The sequence below is a fragment of the Meriones unguiculatus genome, chromosome 2, assembly GCF_030254825.1.
Source record: "Meriones unguiculatus strain TT.TT164.6M chromosome 2, Bangor_MerUng_6.1, whole genome shotgun sequence".
Taxonomy (NCBI): domain Eukaryota; kingdom Metazoa; phylum Chordata; class Mammalia; order Rodentia; family Muridae; genus Meriones; species Meriones unguiculatus.
In genome coordinates, this window is record NC_083350.1 from 130078732 (window position 1) to 130099739 (window position 21008).

Here is a 21008-nt window from a genome sequence, read left to right on the forward strand (position 1 = left end):
GCAGCTACACATGCAGGCAGCAAAACACCCACACATACAATTAAGAATAAATCAAAACCACACGTAAATCAAAATGTACTTATAAATGATCTCAAATCCTTTAGAAAAATGACACTCAAAGAAGTAACACTAAGTCTGAAGACAAAACTTCAATGTAAGTGGCACTGAGAATGACAAATATGATCACCTAAGAGAGTAATTTAAAGATGAAGTTTTTTCCACTTCATCAAATATTTCAGTTACATTTAACAGTACAGAAAAATCAGAACATAGTACACAGAGCCAAATTCCTTCCATTACTATCATGCTTGTATCAGAACAATTTTGGTAAACAGATTCGAATAAACTTTGCATACACAACTCTTCCCCTCCCCCCCCACTAGTTAGAAACAAGCCAAGCCCTCAAAGACAAAGCTGATAGCATTCAGTCTCAATGATTTCTGGAGAAGATACCTGGGAGATACTTACAGGTGGAGAAAGGGCTAATAAATCTTGTATTCTGTTCAAAATATCTTCTATGTAAGGATTCATTTGCTTACTGAATAAAATGAAAAGGGAAATCACAGGTTAAGTAATATGCTCACAAGCTGCTCAAATATCAAATCCCCATTTAAAGAGAAGGAAGCCAAAGCCACTCTCATTACTAACGTCAGCTTATGAACAATTTAGAGTCTATGTGATCCAATGCACTGTCCACTGCTCTAAGTCTCATAAAGGATACTACATATTGGGGCTGGAGAGATGGCTCAATGCTTAAGAGCTCTTCCAGAGGCCCCAGGTTCAATTCCCGGCACCCACATGGCAGCTCACAACTGTCTGCAACTCCAGTTCCATGGGACCTGACACCCTCACACAGACAAACATTCAGGCAAAACACCAATGCACATGAAATAAATTATTAAAAAACCAAAAAGAATACTGCATACAAGAGACCATGTTAGAAATTATTTTCAGGCCGAGGGTATCCTGGTGCAAGCCTGCAATCCCAGTACTTGGGAGGAGACAGAGGCAACAGAATCACAAGTTTGTCATCTCCAGGACCAACAAACCAACAAAAAATATCCTCCCTGGCCTAGGGAAATGACTCAGCAAGCAAATGCATTTACTGTGTAAACTCGATGGACTGAGTGTGACCCTCTGTTCTACAGTGTCTCTTCTTCACACATTTGCCATGGCACACAGACCCCACATACATCAAACACACGCAATGTAATACATAAAATTTACAGAATAAATAAAACAATATAATAGCATAAAATTGCATAAAAATATGCAAACGGCCACCTGTTCGTGCCGAGTACAGTAACTGGCTGCGGAAACAAGTCGTGGAGGAGACCACTAATGCAGCCCATCAGTGCAGGAGAACACAGGGCTAAGAGCAATACTCACTTGAGAGACTTGACAAATCTAGAGAACAGGTAGGCGGTTCTGCTCCGGACCTTTGCGCTGGAATGCCACAGGCCCCTGTGATCTAAGAAAGCCATCTGAAGAGAGAGACACTCATTACTTCTGTTCTGATTCGAGGATTTCACTGTCACATCAAATTGTACTTTTTACCAGGAACACGTAAGCAATGTTATCTCTCTCATACACGCACGCACGCACGCACCCTTAAGGACTCGTTTTACAGAAAACTACCACCCAGGCTTCAACTTCTGATTCTGAGAAAAGTTACAGAACAAGGACAGACAGGGTCTCATCACTGGAGCCGGAGTGCGGGGCACACTCACTAGTACACACGGAATGTGCTGAGGTTCAACTGTGAAGAACTTCTCATATCGGACAACAGTTTCGAAGAACTCCAGGGTCACAGAGGTGTGCTGGTAGGAGCTGACTCCTGAGGTTACCAACTAGAGGGGAAAAAAGGAAGAAGCCTGTTCGTGTTTACTGCAACATCCAAAAATCCCTCTGCAAAAACACAGCAAGCTCTAACCATCAGGAAACTGAGCTTACAGCACAGCACAAAGCCAATGACGCTCACAGGAACAGACCTCATCCACCTACCGTTCGCATCATGTCCTGCAGAGCACTAGCTTTTGACGCGTCACCTGAGAAGTGAGCGCCATGGGACACCGGGAGAGCCTCTGCCAGCATGTACAGCAACCGCACCGCCACCTCCACTTCCATGAAGCGCGTGTTCTGCCAGTTCCTACCGAGCACAGCATTGCATGTCAGTGAGATCTGAACACAGACTTCTGGAGGACTCTTACACACAGGGCAGTAACAGCAAAAATCCTTTCGATGGCACTGCCACCTGTGAGGTGCCCACACGCCCATAAGCACCCCTCACTAACCATGCTTCTTCAATGGGAAGGGGACAAGTAACAGTGTGAGGGGAGAAAATGGTTGAAATACATTAAGTGCACGTATGGAAATGCCACAATGAAACCTATTATTACATATAATGAGCATGCTAATAAAAACCATTTAAAAATGTCTTGAATGATTAAAAAATCATACTATTAGATAATTTTGTCAAGCGATGTAATTTATATCAACAGTGGAAACAAGATAAATTACAGGCCCAATGAGGAGTGATGAAGATTACATGACTCAGTGTGGCCTATCACCAGGAGGAGCTGACAGAAGAGCTTACTCCAACAGCAAACTTACTGGAGTGTGGCACTGAACACTCTGCGCACAGAAGCCAGCACCAACTCTGGCGACACCTGAGCAAGTCTGTCCAACAGTAACTTCAGCTGCTTTCTGTATTCTACAAACATGGCTTCATCTTCACCCTGTGACACAAGGGAAAAGCCCTGACTCAAGGTGTAAGGCGCCAGCATCAAGACGCTCACTGAAGAGCACTTGCAGCCAGAGCCTGACAGCCTGCATTCCTTCCCTGCAGCCCCAGGGTGGGTGGAGAGAGCGGATGCGCCCTCCAGAGCAACACTCTGGCCCACACTCACAACTGCACACACAAAAATGGTAAGTAGCATCCAAGGCCCAAGTTGTAAAGCCTGAGGAGGGCAGGGCTGACCGTGAGCAGCCAGTGTGGGCTCCCAAACTTGCCTGCTGTCTTCATTCTCCCTTTATCCCCAAGTGCTAACAGCGTCATCACTGGGGCTAACATGTTGCTTATTATTACTACCCTTTGACATTCACTCCAAATAGAACATTTTAGCACGCACCTAACCAACACATGCCCTGGGTTTCCAGGAAGCACTGGACAGCCCCTATATATAGCGGAAAGGTGATGTTCTCAGAACTCGGGGCAAGACTTTTAGCTGAACAAGCCTAGACAGTTAAGCCTCATACTTGTCCTCACCTGTTGGCTGATGACTTGGGGCCTACTGACAGGGCCTCAATCCAGTACTCTTATTAAATGTGAGATAAAATCATCAATAATACTGTCAATTATAAACTCAATGTTACAAAGTATTTTTCTTCCTTTGGGTTGCTACAGATAATAGTCTACGGCCTACATGTAGTAAGTAAAGGCTCTACCACTGAACTACATCCAAACCCCAATTTTTTAATTGCAGCCCAGGCTGGCTTCACATTTATGCCAATATCCTTTATTTCCTAAGGCTGCCAACTGCTGGGATGTTGTGGATATAAGCATGTTTTTATTTTGGTCCCAGGTGTGGGATGAAGGACTGATTCAGATGGTCACAGCAGCAGACTATTTGCCTCATGCAGGCTCTGAGAGGGGCTCTTTGCCAGCTGCAGATAGTTTAAATCTAAGGACTCTGGAGAGAGAATAAATTCCAGAGCCCAGAGAGTGGAGATCGGAGAAAGAACAACGCTGATCCTGCTTCCCCCTTGCTGCTCCTGCTTGCTGTTGTGAGACAAGAAGTCAGAGATCTCCTGGAATAAGGACTGGACTGTCTCCAAGGAACCCGATGACACTAACCAGTAGGAAGCAACTAAGAAAGAACTGTGACCCCCCTCCCACTAACCCTTTCTCTCTCCTACCCGTTGTTGGGGTGATGGAAGGAACTGGGATGGAATAGAGAGAAAAAGATAACAAATGTAAATCGAAGCATTTTTAAAAAGTATGACAACACTGGGATGTCAGGCATTTGCCACCACGCCCAGCTTACAAGATGTGCGCACACGTGTGTCCCACAAGTTCCCTCAGGTATTGTCCTTAGGAGCTATGCACCTTTTGTGTGGATGAGACACGTTCTCTCATTACAACCCAGACTCGATGCCTAGGCTAGGCTGGCTGGCCAGTGCACTCCAGGGATTCACCTATTTGCCTTCCCAGCGAGCGAGCACAAGCACGAACCCTCCAATCCAGCCTTCAATGGTCGTCAAACTCTGATCTTAACGTCTACACAGCAAGCATTTACCAAATGACTCATTTCCCCAACCTCTTAGAAAGCAAAGGATCCAGGTCTCTGTGAGTGCGACTCCAAACTTATATCAATATAAATAACATCAATATAAACATGGTTGATTTAAAAAAACATTATTTTTTGTTTTAAAAGTCTCTTAGATGGAAATATAAAATACTAATGTGATGCAAAGAAACAAAATTAAATCTGACTTTCCTTTGATGCAAAATTTCTTACCTCATTTTCAAAGTTATATTCTTCATCATACGTCAATTTTTTCATAACGGCCAACATGATTGCCTAAAATTATTAATAAAGTAACATTTGTTAACTGTTTTTAATCTGGAAGTTGAGCTACATTTCAAAGTAGATTTCAGACAAAGACCTGATCATCAGCCTTAGATGGGCATTCCTCTCCCACTGCAGGGGCTCGGGGAATCTCACGGAAGAGGTGGAAGAAGGAAGAAGGGTCAAGTGCTGTGCACAAACCCGAGCTACAATTCACCTTGGAGGGAGGCTACTAACCCTCCCCCTGCAGGGTTATTTACACAAATAGGACTCCTGGGAAAAACCCGCACCACATGGTACAGAGAACTCATGACTGAAACTTTGGAAAGCTAGTGTGGGCTTTTCAGTGATGCAGCTGTCTCTGAGATGCCTCTGCTCAGGTAACTAACTCCTCACCCACTCACTGATGGGTGGTGGTGGTGGTGGGGGTTGTGTGTGTCTGTCAGTAGTTTATAAGAAGCCACTTACCTCTACATTAGCTTTTTGCTGATCCGAGAGCACTGGAAGCTTAAAATAAAATGTAAACAATAATTTTATTTGGTTTTCTGATGTTATACTTGTTTATCAAAGTACTCTTCTAATCAGTATCTCCTAAAACATACACAGGAGCTGGTGGCACAATTAGGGAGTAGAACATTTTCCCAGCATGCACAAGTCCCTGGGTCCAATAAGAAAATAAAATACAAACATATCTGCTAAATAGTTTGACAGCACATCTATAGTTAACAGATTCCTAATTTAAGATGCAACAAGTGGATCTCTGTTGAGTTTTTAGACCAGCCTGGTCTACAAATGAGTCTAAGAGACCAAGGCTACACAAAGAAACCCTGTCGAGAAGAAAAAAACAAAAAAAACCCAAAACATTTAATAACATTATGTCCAATAAATAACTTGATATACAGGCAGTAATATAGGTTAATTTGAGTAAGCTATTTATCGTGCATTTAGAAAGAATTACTGTAAGGTAGTAAAGGATGCTTTTGGTTTTTGAGGCAGGGCCTCACTATGTGGCCATGCCAGCCAGAAGCGCTCTCCGTAGACCAGTCTGGCCTTGAATTCTGAGATCTACCCCTGCCCCACCAACAGCCGAGATTAAAGGCATGCACAAGTACTCCTAGTTTTTTAAAACAAAGCAAACCTAAACTATAATGCTGTGGGATGATCAGGTTCTACAATCCTAAAATTCCTGAAATTCCGCATGCAAACAGTTATGCACCTAAGAATTAAGGAAGCTTCGGGTGGAGGGGTGATAGGGATCACCTAGCACATTCCAGGTTCTGGGCTCAGTTTCCAGCACTGCAAACAACACCTCAGCAGCCCACCTACAAAGAGCGCAGGGTGTAGAATGCTGACTTTTGAGTGTGACGTGGCCACTGCACTCACGCACTCAGCCCCTATGGTTAACTGCACAGGAATGGGCACCAACATTCTGACGTGGACTGTGGTGTGAGGGGTAGGGTGCTGTAGAGGCCTTGTCCCTCCCTGAGGAACTGCCATGGTTGCTAAGGAATGGGCAGACATTTTCTTCGGTGATGCAGCCACTGGTAAAGCGCCCATGCTCCTGTACACAAGCCCTCACTAGCTATGCTAGCTACGCTCCTGTAAACGACTGTAATGGAACCCATAAAAAACAAAACAATCAAAAAACAATGTGTGCCTTTTGAGGCAGGGTCTCATGCTGCTCAAGCTGGCCTTCAACCAGCTGTATAGCAGATGATGGCTCTGAGCCCAGTCCCCACTCCAAGTGCTGGGATTACAGGAATGGCTCACCATGTCCAGTCAGTGTATTTTAGAACTTAATCATCTTCTGTTTAATTTTTTAATTTCTTAAATGAAAATAGTATAAAAAAGAAATACAGTCAATATGTAACCATATATAATATCTATATACATATTACTGGACAAGGCTTATGGGTCTTTCCTTTTTACTTTTTTCTGTATTTTCAATTTTTAACAGTTCTGTATATCTACTAGACAGAAAGAGTGACGACTCACCTGTTTCAAAATATGAAGGTAATCATAACAAAATCCAATAATGTTAGAGGAAATGTCATCGTCCTCGTGAACTAGCAGCTGTAACATAAGTGGTACTTTTGTCTCAATAGCTTCAAGTGCCTCTTGAGCATTCTTCACAGCCCCGTTCTTAATTAATTTAGTCCAGCTAACTATCAATGACTGTCCCATTCCATTTACCAGCTTAGAAAATCTGGCCACGAAGTCCAAATCTTCTTCCTGTAAGCAAGAAGCAGAGACTTTGATTACAGCCACCTGCCTCAGGGAAGAGGAAAACCTTTGACCTTTAGCATGAATGCAGTGCCAGCCAGTAACAGGGTTCAGTCTAACAAGGATTGTGTAATCTGTGTCTCACATGCAGGGGTTAGTGTGTGTGTGTGGGGGGGGCAGTCAGTTTTCTCCCTCCACCATGGGTTTCAGGAATGGAACTCAGGTCACAAGGGTCTCAGGCTTTTCTTTTTTAAATAGTTTATTTAATTGTATTTTGTGTGTATTTTAATGAAGGTGTTAGAATCCCTAAAAATGGAATTACAGACAGTTGTGAGCTGCCGTGTGAGTGCTGGGAATTAAACCGGGTCCTTTGAAAGAACAGACAGTGCTCTTAACCACTGAGCCTTCTCTCCAGCCCAGATCATAAGGACCTTAAGGAAGTATTTTTATATGCTGAGCATTTTTCTGGTTTTCAGGGCTCAATGTTAAAACAACAACTGCCAATTTTGTCATTATGATAGGAAAATTAATCAGCATTTGAATTTTTCTGCTACCATTATCACGTAGTAGTACTCCAAAAGCAACTGTTTTTGTTTTCTTAATAAAAAAAAATATTGTCTACGTTTCGTGTTTTTGCCTGCATGTATATCTATGCAACTGTATGCCTGGAGTTTAGGGAGGCTGGAAGAGAGCCCTGGATCCCAGGATCTGCAGTTACAGACTCTGCGAGAGTGGCCACTGCTTGTGACACTGCTTGTGACACTTTTCCATCCCTGCGGCACTTATAAAAGTGATGGTAGTCCTGTGGCATTACGTTTGTCTAAAAACAAAAGTGTAAGAGAGACGCTTCAGAACTTTCTGACCGTTCAGTATACTAAGCACGGTCCTTCAATGTCAATGCTGGCGCACTGTGTATGTAATGACTTAACAACAGCCCTTTCTGAACTGCCAATGTTACAGGCAGACCTGGATTATTTCCATTATTTACCCTTAAGCTGTTCGCCCACAGACAGAGGATTGCTCTTTACAATTTCAGATTTCCTTTTCTTAAAAAGCCCCCGGTATTAAGTAAGACGGTAGAAGGGAATAAAGCAACCTTTGGTCCATGAAGAAGGAATGTACTAGAGCCATATTACTGACATCATCACCACAACAAAGATGTCTTAGGACCAGGCAAGGCCGCTACCAAGCCTGACAACCAGAGCTCCATCCTAGGACCCAAAAGGAGAGAGCTGACTCCACAAGGTTGTCCTTTGCCCCCCTCCCCCCCACCAAGAGCACTATGGTGTGTGCATGTGTGTCTGGCGCACACATACACAGACACACACTAAAAAATATATATATTTTATATATATATATATATATATCTCAAAGATGTCTGAGGAATCCTTTTCCTCACGCAGCACTGTAAACTTGGAAAATGCATGTGTCATCCTGACTGTGTACTCATCCAGAATGAGTATAACCAAATGAGCATGGAAAATGCTGCAGATAATAGATGTAGCTCTCAGAATGTCCAAGGACATTCCCCAAAACTCAGAGAGGGAATTAGTTTCTTTAGCAGTTTTCAAAGCTTACCTTTAAGATAGTCACTGACCTGGTCAATGCTGAAAAACCCAGCAGTCTGTAATACTTGACACAAGGATTCTACTAGCTTCATCTTATCCACAGGGTCCATCCCTTTATTTACAATTTCAAACAAACAGTCACATGCTTCTTCCCGCAGAACTTCTACTGACATGTGACCTAGCAGCATATTTATAAACCTGGGATGGGAAATGAAGATGTTAACATTTTCAGCTCATCAGTTTTAGATGCCGACTGTGCGGGTTCAGAGTTTAAGCCGCATGGGCACGCACCTGTCATTGGCTATGAGGGATAAGTCTATCCAGGAGACGTAAGCCCCAACGACCTCAAGGCACTGGCACAGCACTTCTGAGTTAGTATACTGGTAACTGTGTAGAATCTGGTACCACGATTCCACCAGATTTGGAATGCACTGTTCTCTCATGGCATCTTTTATCAGAGTGTTCCTGCGAGCCTCCTGAAAACAAAGCACCAAAGACAGGGAAGATTATGAGACAGCACTTGGCATTCAAGTACAGTTGCACACAGCGAATTCCTCTACAGGAGACGTCCAGGCCTGTTAACAGTCCCCACCTCGGCTTCCTATTTATCTGCTCTAAAATTACATCCTGTGATTCTCTGTGTTTCCTCTTTCCGTTCTACTCCTTGGTGCCAGACTTAATTCATTAAATACAAACTATAAATAAACATTGTTTAAAATTTTAAGCATGTGAAATTATTTCTAAGTATTAGACAAACATAGTACTTACTTAAGCTATTTAGAAATGGCAGTGACTTAAATGTACAATATCCTTTATATTATGTACATTTAAAGATATTTCCAGTGGAGCTGTTTCTTTTTCTTCATAAGATAGGCAGAATAGTCTCAAACTTGAGAGACTCCCATCCCAATTTCCCAAGTGCTAGAAACATCCAGTTCAAATTCCCACACTTGTTTTCTTTTATTAAAGATTTATTTTACATATGAGTGTTTTATCTGCATGTATGCCTGCCAGAAAAGGGCATCGGATCTCATTACAGATGGTTGTGAGCCACCATGTGGTTGCTGGGTCTTGAACTCAGGACATCTGGAAGAACAGACAGTATTAACTTCTGAGACATTTCTCCAGGCCATGTTTTTTTGAGACAGGGTTTCTCTGTGTAGCCCTGGCTGTCCTGGAATTTACTCTGTAGACCAGGCTGGCCTCGGAGTTAGACCTGCCTCTGCCTCCCAAGCGCTGGGATCAAAGGTGTGCGCAGCCACGGCCTAGCAATTCCCACACACGTTATACTTTTATACTGAAGTGAGAGAGATCAAACCCCAGCCTCTTGCACACTAGGCAAGTGCTCTGCAGCTGAACTGACTCACCAGCACCTTTAGGAGTAAGGCTGGAGTCACACTGTCCTCAGCTGTGAGAGCTGTAAGACTTTCTTGGCAGTGCTGAAACAGTACACCCAATCATAGCATTATATCAAACCAATTTAAAAAAAAGACAACAGAGATGTCTAGATGCATAAAGAAAGACCAGGAAAATGGGCTTGGGTGCTATGACTGGCTGAGACTCTGGGGGGTGCGGCACTGACATCCACATCACAAACCAATGCTCTCTGCGTGTTCAGAAGCGTTAAGCGTGGATGGCATTTCACAGGACCGAGGGAAGGTGAACTCTTGTGCTCCACTGCTGACTACAGTGGCTTAGCTGTAAAACTACATAATGCTCTGATTTCAATCTATGGGAGAATTAAATTTCACTGATGGCAGATTCAAGATGCTAGGCATGCCTGTAATTTAGGAGAAAGACTGCCTGTCTTATGCTCGTTGCCCTGCAAACCCTACAGGAAGAAACCCTTCCATGCGAGGCTCCTTGGGAGGGTACTTGCCTCTGACGTATGGACTACGTCACGATCTACCAACTCTGAATCAATGGCCATGAGGATGCGCAGGTACAGGTCCACTCCCCGTGGGTTTAGGTTCACAACTGAGAGAATGTCAAAAAAAAATTTGGGCCATTTCGTGAGATATTCTGTAACAAAAAGCAAGGCGAAGACTTGGGCAGCTTTATTTCGTATAAAGGTCTTCTCTGGTTGGGGATTCAGCATCTGGCAAACAGAAACATCCATGAAATTAAATTCAGACTATTTAAATGCATATTATTTTATTTTCTATTTATCATTAGTTGGCAAAAATGCAACTAAACTTCAACATTGCCCAGATCAGTGACAGCATAGCTGTGCAAAATTACTCAAGTGTGTGTGTGACTGGTTACACGACGAACACAAGAATAATGCCTATAGCCAGTGTGGTGGCACAACACCTACAATCCCAGCATTCAGGAGGCAGAGGCAGGCAGATCTCTGCAAGTTCGAGGCCAGCCTGGTCAACAAACTGAGTCCAGGACAGCCAAGGCTACACAGAGAAACCCTGTCCCAAACAAAACAAAACAGAAAAACAACAACAACAAAGCAAAAATGGATGCCTCTTAGAATTTCTATTTTCTTACAGTGCTGGAGAATAATCTGTACTCCAGCATTTTTTTGCAGCAGGGAAGTTTTGCTTGTTTTGGATCAGGTCTTACGATGTAGCTCAGCCTGGCCTCACTCAGAGAGAGCCACCTGACTTAAAAGCCTCTGTGTTTGTGTGGGATCTAAGGTTTGAACTGCCAGGCCCAGCCCAGGCCTTTGTTTGTCTGTTTTTTGCTTCTGTTTTGTTTTATTTCAAGCCCCACGTTGGCCTCATTGACAATCTCCTGCCTCTGCCTCCTGAATACTAAGATATAGGCATGAGCCAAGGAATCTCATTCATTTTCATGAACAGAATTTTAACAATTGATGTAATTTCTTCTAAGAAAAAAAAAAAAGTTCAATTTTTTTCTTTCTTTGGCTGACTCTTAAAGGAAAAAACTGGTTACATTCGAAGCTTTATAAGTTAAGCTTAACTACAATTAACCAAAAGAAATGCGTGTGAATAAACAACTCATTTGGTCCTCTGTAGAGGCTGTGTCAACACAGGCCAGCTCTAAGGAGCAAACAATGAAGCAGTTACTGTCATGGAGTTTAATAACACCAATAAATTCTAGGGGCTAGAGAGATGCCTCAGCAGTGAGGTACACGAATGTGGAGAACCTGAGTTCAGCTTCCAAAGCCCATATTGGGCAGTTCACAACCACCTATAACTCCAGCTCCAGGGAGTCTAACAGTCTCTTCTGTGGGTACCTCAGGTTACATACCCACACACAGGCATACTCACAGACACATAAGAAAGCTTAAAAATTAAAAAGAACTAACTTTTTAAGCTAAAGTTTCAGCCAGGTGTGGTGGCAGGTACCTTTAATCCTGGCAGTTCAGAGGAAGACACGGGAGTTCTAGGACAGCCAAGGCTACATAGTTAGACCTTGGGTCCAAAAAAATTTTTTTTTAAAGTTTCTACAATGTTATGGAAAAGCATAACAGTTTAGGTTATTAACACTATCTTAAGTTGTCATTGTTTCTGCCCATGACCTTCAAGACCAGTCCTTTAGGTATGAAAGAGGAAACAGTTGACACAGAATGAAATGCGTTTTACCTGAGCTTGAAGCCATGAGAGAAGCGTCTCCCTAATCAGCTGCTGTTGAGCAGTGCTTAGTTCTGAGTACCTGTTGAAACAGAGAACAGTGACTACATTTGGGGTCTGTGGTTGTGACAGTCTCACCTATTTGATGTACAGTGTTTTATAGCATTCAGGAATCCCATTAGCAGTTTTAAGGAATCAGAGTATCAGATAGGCTACAGTCATCAACCTCAGACTTATGGCTCAGTTCATGACATCTGTGTGATTTTTCAGACTATGTACTGAGGTATGTGGTCTACGGCATCAGCCTGTAGGCGAACTAACTCAGTTTAGAATAAATCAAAACACATTCATAGACCATAACTACTCTGTTAGTTTACCATCTGTATTTTGGTTTCCTCAAGGATGAAAATCCCGATTAAAATACACCTGTCTCAACAAATCTTTGAGATTAAAAAAAAAAAACAAAACAAAACAGCAAAAAGGCCTTACTTGTATTTAACTTGATGTTCTAATACTTGGAAGCAGAAAAACTTTATGTGATCATCACTGAAAAAGCAAAAGGAAATTAGACAATCAGAGAATAAACTGGGGAAAGAAAGGCAAAATACCAGTAACAAGTGTGACATTCCTCAAACTAGGCGTCCTGGCTGGCTTTCTGCTTACCAACGCTATTTGACGTTATTTTTATTACTGTCGTTGTTTTCATGGGTACAGACCCCCTGGCCTCATCAATTCCAGGCAAAGTCTCTACCAATGAGCCACAGGACCAAACCCTCTGTTTAAAGGGTTAAGAGAGCTCTAACAACAATTCGCGACAAGTGGCTGCCCCATTACATTTTACATGCCACAGAAGCACAAGCTCTAATACATACCCTAAACACAGTTCTTGGTAAATAGAGGCCATTTCCCCAGACTCTAATGAGAAGAGTAAAGGTTCCTGCAACAATTTCTGTGCTTTGCTTTAGAATGGTTAGAAAGATGAAACGGCACAACTGCAAGAGACTGATCAAATCAAAGATGCCATCTTTGGCCTACTTGAAACTTAAGCCTCATTAGTCAGTATTCTCAGAGCCAAATACAAAATAAATAGGGTAGGTAGGAAAATTCTTAGACCACCCTCAAAGTTCATGCAAAAAAACTAAACTACAAATAAAGACACCTTTGTAAGATGGGGGGAAAACGAACAGTCCATTATCTATTTCTAACTCCCTCTTTAGGTATGATACAGGCAACGGTCCTGACAAAAGTCCTACAGAGCCCCAGAAGCTGCTCAGGAAGATGGACGGAGTGTGAGACAGGCTTTGTGCAGGGACTGTGTTTCCTATGAAGAGCAGTAGGAATGGAGACTCTAAGATGGGGGAAAGAACAAGTCAAGCAAGAGGTTGTGGCCAAACAGCACCATGGGCACAGCAGTCAGGACTCCAGCCAGAAGGCCAGCACTAACCCCCCGGGCTTCTGCTAGAGAACTGTTTTCCACAAGTGTTGCTAGGCCTGTTTCTCCCCTTTAATAAGAAGCTAACTATGACATGAGTATACAAGTTTTTGTTTCTGTGAAACTGTGTTTGTTGCTTTTGAAAGACTAAATAGAAAAAGACACATTGCAGGACAAGCCTTTCCAGTGGAAAGGCCTCAGCAAGCAGGACAAAAGAATGGGAGGAAGATCTGGAGGTCTGCTTTCGCCATCCTCAATTCTCCACTGAGGCCCATGCTGGAAAAAGTACAGGGAGGATTACGGGTGCAATGACAACTAATGACAAGACCTTGGTCCCAACACCAGTATCACATCAATATTCAGTTACTATTTGTTGTAACTCCGTTACCAACTCCAAATAAGACAAAGACATGTTTAGTGCGGCCTATTCTGGTGAGGACTGGCTCTCAGGTACATAACAAACATAAAAGGACAGTTTTACTGAAAAATCAATTCTGGATTAGCTCAAAAATTGGTTTGCTATTTTTCTTTTCACCCTACTAACAGTTTTCTAAAAGGCAAGTCATAAAACGCTTTTTATAAAAACACTTCCCAATGGAAAAATTAAACTGCTGCACAGTGATGCTGCTCCTTCCAGACAACATGGAGTCTGTCTGTCTTACCTGTACGTCTTCTGTGCCAGTGCCTCTGCACACACCTGCCAGGCATCTGGGGAGATCTTTAACTGCTCAAAATAAGCCAGGGCCTGCAAGGGTGCAAAGCAAAGCAACATGTTTGATACACTCGACAAAGGATGGATTGAGCCAAAAATCAACAACAATTTGGACTTAATAAATCAACTAAAACATCCAATGCAGGCCTCTGAATATGTGCAAAATGCAGACCACGTCTGAAAAAAGATCAGTGACCAACTATTAGTTAGACACTTAAGACAGTTTCCTTACAGCAAAGGAGATGGCGCAAGAACACCCTGCAGATCACTGGGTTATGAAGATGACAGGCGCAATGCCTCAGTGTTTTATCAAGTACATTAAGGTATATTAAGGTATTAAGGTATATACAACTGTAAAAGGGTCTGTGAAAGGATGACATCAGCAAACACACCCTCCCACCATAAGTAAATGCTAAAAGTAATAGAACTCTCAGCCCAGTGACTAATCTGGGATGGACAGAGCAGTAACATGTGGAGAAGATGGAGGGGTCAATCTCTTAAACCCCACCTTCTAAGCTGAGCACTTTATGGTCTAAGGCAGGAGGCAGAAATGCACAGAAGCCCTTGACCCTTCTAAGCAGCTCTTCCATTTGGCTGCTTCTGATTCGAATCCTTATTAACCAACTGGCAATGTTAAGCTGAGTCCTGAGCCATTGTAGCAAATTATCAAATCTGTGGCAGGATGTGGTGGTCCTTGATTTAGCAGGCAGTCATCAGAGGTACAGTTGGTCTGGATGTCAGTTTCTACAAAACCAGGGCTCTCATGGGGAACATCTCAGAAGCTAGGAAGGCAGACAAATGAGGTCACTTCCGCTGCTAATGTATCACTCACAACAAAGGGAGAGCTCAGCATACTGTTTCCCTTATGCAAGAGGCAGGTACACAGCTCTGGTGGTAGACCACCTGCTAGGGTAGGAGCCCTAGGCTAGATCCCAGGCATCAGTCAGGCGTGGTGACGCTTATCTGTTACCTAAGTACAAGGTGGAGGCAGAAAGATCCAATATTCAAGGCCATTCTCAGCTATGTAGCAAGTCTGAGGTTAGCTTGGGCAAAAAAATCAAACGAAAGGTTTTATTTAAACTAAAGTTGGGTATTTAAATCAGAGCTGGGGATGGAGTGGGGGAGGAAATAACCGCAGCTCTTTCCATGTTTGTCTCTGGATTTGGAATCCACGCATTACCACGCTAGAAAAAAAGTCTGTAAGCCAGGCCGGGTGTGGTGGTGCAGGCCTGTAATCCCAACACTCTGGAGGCCGAGGCAAGGGATCACTGTGAGTTCGAGGCCAGCCTGGTCTACTAAGCAAGTCCAGGATAGCCAAGGCTACAAAGAGAAACCCTGTCTCAAAAAAAAACAAACCAAAACCAAAACACTAGCTCTGATAAAGTCCTTGGGAACCCCACATAGTGAAATTGTTCTCACAGACCCCCCCAAAAAATTACCCAAAACCAAACCAGAAAGCTTTCAAAAACTCAAATGTCTAGGAGCGCCTTTGCTTAGGCTCAATTCCCACTACTATGAAAGCAAGCAAACAAAAATTCAAAATTGTTTGACACATATAAAATAGCTAAAAGCCTTTAATTATATCAACATGTAAAACTGCAATGTCCCAGCTACTGGGAAAGAAGGTAGCCCCTATGAAAACAAAAGTCCCTATGAAAACAAAACCATTTATATACCGAAACCGGGACTTCTACGATTCTGACTAGATATTGCCACCTAGATTCCTATTATCTGCTATATTTGGAGGGCTGGTTACTCATTTATCAACAGAGCATAGAGCATATCAGAAACTGCTTGGGAGGTTTTTTATCTATTCATTTTTTAAGCCACTTTTAAAAGTTTTTACTACTTAGAAGCAAAACAGATAGAGATGTAATACTTAGTGAGACCCTTAACACCTGCTCACTTTCCACTTCTCTGCTAGAGGAGGAAGAAAAGCCCCTCCTTCTTCCGAGTAAACTTCACAACACTCACATCTTTAAAAATTAATTAAAGGCTTCTTCTTTTAGAGTCTTCTTTTATCATTCAGCTAAGGTCCTTATTAAGTTTATATGCTACATTAGGTTTAGCTGTTTACATTTATCCACATATTCCAGCATCTCCTAATGGACTTCTTGCCACAAAATCGCTTTACGTAACTTAAAGGGTGGCATGCCCAAACTGCTTATTTCCATCCTGCAAAGACGAAACAAGGGGGCTAGCTGTCACTGAGAGCTAAGCAACTTGCAGAACAAGCTAAGAAATGAAAAATTAAAACATGCACCACGACTGCACACGTCTCCTACCGTTGTAACCGTGTTACAACTCTGCAACAATTAGACGTGTCCGATGCTGCACAAAGACCTGCCTCAACAGGTCGGATTTCAGCAGACAGTTTAACGAAACCCGGTCGCAACCGTGATGTTCTAATATTCAGAGCACACCTCACCTCTGTCTGGCTCTATTAATGTTTACTCAAATTATACCTCCACAGTCGGATGTGTTTTCTAAGTCCACTCATGCACATTTGCGGGTAGTAGGCTTTTAAACATGAGGGAATCGCCGGACTTACCCTTTGCCTGAAGTCTGAATCGGCGTTTGGATTTAGCCCTAAAAGCGCCTGCTCATCCATCTCTGCTGCTATTCCTGGAGTTTCCTGATCACAACAGATGTGGCTTCTAATCCCACAGAAGAATCCACAATCATCTGCACACACAAAACAAAAAGATGACTGTCTGGAATGTAAGACGTGGCTGAAAATACTCAGCTCCTGAAGAGTCAAAATCCACCTAAGCTCACGGAAGGGAGCCTGGGTCTCCCAGAGCGGACCCTCCAGCACAAGGCATCATTTGACGAGCTCGCCGTTCAGGCTTTCGGGTAGAACTGTCCTGCAGAGCTGACCGGCCAAGGACAGAAAGCAGTTCTAGACACGTGCATGCGGCGTTGGGACCTATCTGCCGCACAGTGTGTGCCTGGGAAAAGACATCTATATTCGCTTCTTTCCGTGACTGTAAGAAATCCCCTACTCTCAGATACGAACATAAACCATCTTCAGAAACAATGAGACTGGCTCCCCTCAGTTTAATGCCCTTACTACACATGTGTCTGCATGTTCTTCTATGTTTGTATGTACAGGTGGAAGTCAGAGGTCTCTATTATGTCTTCCTCTGTGGAATCTCACTAGATAACTTATTTTTGTCTACACGTAGGACAAGAGAAGTTAAATAAAAAAAAGGGGGGGCTAAAGAATGAAAAAACAGTCATTTAGCTTTGGAACAATGAGTAATTCTGCCAGCCAGTTCTAGAAACATCTTTCATAAATGACTCCTCTCACTTCAGCTTTCCCCGTTCCACAGCTTTCCTCTCCCTAAATCTCTTGAAAGTAATCTACCTCACAATACAGTCTAATATTCTCAAGCCAGAACACAAAAAGCTCCCAAAGCCAGCTAGTATTTGACAGACTGCCTGCTTTTCTGCATACACATGGAATGAGATTATGATGTGAACACTGTCCTCGGGCACTTTGGTGGGTAAACTGCTTCCTGCACTCTGACCTGGACAAAATGACTCCCCAGCATCCATATGAAAGCTAAGTGTGGTAGAACTGGGGCAGTGGGGGAACAGGCAGATCCTCAAAGCTCTCTGGCCAGCTACTCTAGACAAACTGGTGAGGCCCAGGTTCAGGAAGACCCTGTCTCAAAAATTAAGGTGAAGGAGGCATTCTGATAAATATGTATTATATACATATATGAAATTGTCATTAGCCGAGCTCAGTGGCCCAAGTCTATAATCCCAGCACTCGGGGGAAGCAGAGGAAGGTGGATCACTGTGAATTTGAGGCTGGCCTGGTCTACAGAGCCAGTCCAGGACAGCCAAGACTACAGAGCAACCCTGTTTTGAAAAACCAAAGAGTGAAATTGTCGTTATATAGTGAGAATCAACAGAGAAGACAAGTAATATAGATCCCTGACTCCTGCACATATACACTCACAGACACACCAAACACACAATTTTACTCTCTGGAACACTGTGAGGATAGGGAAATTAGGTCTTCCACTCCTATCATAAAGCTATAAAACTTTTTTATTTATCTATTCTTAAATTATTAGAGCCATAGAGAACTTAAAAGAGACCGAGAGATAATACATGGTGTACCGCGCAGCCTTGTAGGGTTGGGAGCCAAGCCTGGGCTGCAAGATCCCTATACTTTTCTGTATCGCTTAGTCCTTTTGGAATAAAAAATCTGGACTCTTAGGCTTAGAGCCTTGGAAAGAAAGCTCAACCTCTCCTCTCACCACTCACAGGAACTCTGCAGGCCACAGCAGCACAATCTAAGTCCCTACTGCCCACAGGATTAAGATAAATACTTGTCAAGAACCCCTCACAATCTGCATGCCATCCAGTAACACCACTTTGCGGGCAGTTCTCAAGTGGTATTCTACTGTTGGCTCTTTTCAGCTATGAAGGTAAACCCCGCCGACCTTCTGATTTCAACTTACAGACTACTTCATGCTCTGATCCCTACTGTCTGACCCTACCAAAACTGGATTAAATACCCCGTCCATCCAAGCTCTACCACACTGTCATGGATAACTTGGTTACTCAAAAAAAAAAAAAAAAAAAAAAAAAAAGTCTGGGAAACATGCATCACTGTGTTCCTAAAATTTCAAAACACAGGTTTTAAAGTTCTGGGTTTGAGGCTTCTGATTCTCCAGATCCACATGGTGGGAGACAAAAACTGACTCCTCTCTCCACATATACAGCATACACTCACACGCACCTATACATAAACAAGATAAAGAAATATAATGTTTAAAGTTTGAGATGTATATTCCAATATTATTATTAAAAAAACAAAACAGAAACAAGCCAGGCAGTGGTGGTGCATGCCTTTAATCCCACCATGTAGGAGGCAGAGGCAGGTGGATCTGAGAGTTCGAGCCAGCCTGGTCTACAGAGTGAATTCCAAAACAGCCAGGGCTACCCAGAGAAACCCTGTCTGGAAAACCCAAGCAAGAGAGCAAGCAGTCAACCAAGCAGCCAAAACAAAACAAAAAACCACCACCAAAACAGTCAATAGTCAGAAGTATAAACCTTTTAATACCATGGCTTGGGAGGTAGAGGCATGGGGATCTCTGACTGCAAAAGACAGCCTGGTCTATCTACATAAGGATGTTCTGGCTAGCCAGAGCTACACAGTGAGATTGTCTCAAAAACAAAACAAAAACGGAGGCATTCGACTCAGTCAGCAGGAAAAGAGGCGACGTCTTAAGGACTACAATGCGTGCAAAGCATGCCCCCAACATGTTATAAATTTAGAGGTAGGCACAGAAGATGAACACTCTTAAAGTAGAATGGTACTGTGAACAGACGGTTCCACCAGGAAAAGGTAAATACTATTCCCCTTATTTATCCTTAGAGAGAAAAGTCAGTTTAAGAATTTCTGTAAACCCATGATTGAGAAATCCTCTAGACTTCCTTTAAATTATCCATTGCTTTGGGGGGAAACTGCTTAAGCTTTTTGTCATTTCACACAAGAGAAAAAAAAAAGCCCCAACAACAATAACAACAACAACAAAACCCTAAGCAAACTTGTTACAGTTGTCCACAGAGAAGGAATTCCTTACAAACCTTCGTCTTCTACACATTCGGAAAAAAAAAAAACAAAAACAAAACACTAGGATGATCAAAACAGACGTGGTAAATCACCCGTCTGTGAATAAAGCTCAGCTGGAGTTAAAAGGTAACCATTTCCCATTAAAGACTGGAAAAGGACGCTTACTATTCTGACCGACAGAGCCTTGGAAGCTTAAACATTGTTACAACATGGTAAACATTTATACCACCTCCAAAGGTGGATGCGCTGGGGGCGGGGGCGAGAAATACACTTAAAACACGAAGTCTTCATTTTTCCTTAGCCATTAAGTCAAGAATCAGACAATGTGGAAAATTCCTCCACACCTACTTAAGCCTGTTTGAGAACGACTTAATCTTTCCAGCCTTTTAACATCAAGTTGACAAGTCGCTTTAATACAACGTAACTTCCCCCGGTAACAACTAATTAAGGCTTTCCAAAAGTACTCGTTTTTCAGGTTACAGGGAAACATCACGCTTCTCCACCGCTGCAAGACTATAAAGAAGCAAAGAGGAGGAAAGGGGTGTCCGTGCTGGCAAATTACTACGAAGAGATAACACTTTCTCCATATTTATCCCGGGGTGGGGAGCAACTCAACTTTGAGGTCTCTACAGCTGAAATTGGTGGGACGCGCTCCAAACCGATCACAAACAGGGTCGGTGGGGCAGCCTCTTAGGCCAGCCTCGACCCCTATCCTTCTCCCAGATCCCTCCCTGGGCGAAGCCTCGTGGCCACTAGGGTGATGAAACACCCGGCAACCGGCAGCCACGCACTCGGGACGCAGCCGCCACCACTCGTCCCACAAGCCCAAGTCCGGCCCTCCCGGCCACGCAGGGTGCCCGGCCCGCCGCCCCCAGCCTCTAGCTACCATCACTCCAGTCTCTCTTCCTCGCCCGTACTCCCGAGGGCCGGCCAGCCGCCGGGAGCGGCGCCGCACGCAGGGAGTACAGAGGGCGGCCCTCGTCCTTGTCGCTGTAGTCCTCCGCTACAGCCGCAGTGCTAGCGCCGGAGCCGGCCCGGGCCGCGCTTGTCTCGGCGCTCGGCGTTCCCCGGGCGCCTTCTCCTGCGTGGCGCGGAGCGGGGCGGGGCGGAGCGGGGCGGGCAGGTTGGCGAGCCGGCGGGCGGGGTCGGTGGCCCTGGAAGGAAAAACTGCGCAGGGGCCCACTAACGCCGCCGCTGAGTCAGCGCGAGGCACGCCTCCCTGCGTCCTGCCGCGAGGACCGGCACCAGCAGCAGCCGCATGGAAAAGGCGCAGACGGCAGCCCGCGGGCTGGGCCCCGGGGGACTACGACTCCCAGCATGCAACGCGCAGGGGACGCTTCCGAGCGGAGGGCCGCACA

General features: G+C 43.9%; 1 protein-coding gene across 1 annotated transcript in view; it reads right to left on the reverse strand.

The window, feature by feature from the left end:
• Xpot (exportin for tRNA) overlaps positions 1-20946 on the reverse strand; it is a 38542-nt gene extending 17596 nt beyond the window's left edge. The window contains exons 1-16 of the mRNA XM_021637852.2: positions 20537-20946; positions 16606-16739; positions 14005-14087; positions 12400-12456; positions 11923-11992; positions 10242-10460; positions 8654-8838; positions 8392-8560; positions 6567-6803; positions 5040-5078; positions 4521-4583; positions 2614-2738; positions 2005-2149; positions 1731-1850; positions 1390-1484; positions 469-538 (exon numbers count right to left, since the gene is read on the reverse strand). Coding sequence (XP_021493527.1) covers positions 469-538; positions 1390-1484; positions 1731-1850; positions 2005-2149; positions 2614-2738; positions 4521-4583; positions 5040-5078; positions 6567-6803; positions 8392-8560; positions 8654-8838; positions 10242-10460; positions 11923-11992; positions 12400-12456; positions 14005-14087; positions 16606-16665 — 1737 coding nt within the window. The 5' untranslated portion in view covers positions 16666-16739; positions 20537-20946. The remainder of the gene's footprint in view (positions 1-468; positions 539-1389; positions 1485-1730; positions 1851-2004; positions 2150-2613; positions 2739-4520; positions 4584-5039; positions 5079-6566; positions 6804-8391; positions 8561-8653; positions 8839-10241; positions 10461-11922; positions 11993-12399; positions 12457-14004; positions 14088-16605; positions 16740-20536) is intronic.
• Between the last annotated feature and the right edge of the window lie 62 nt (positions 20947-21008).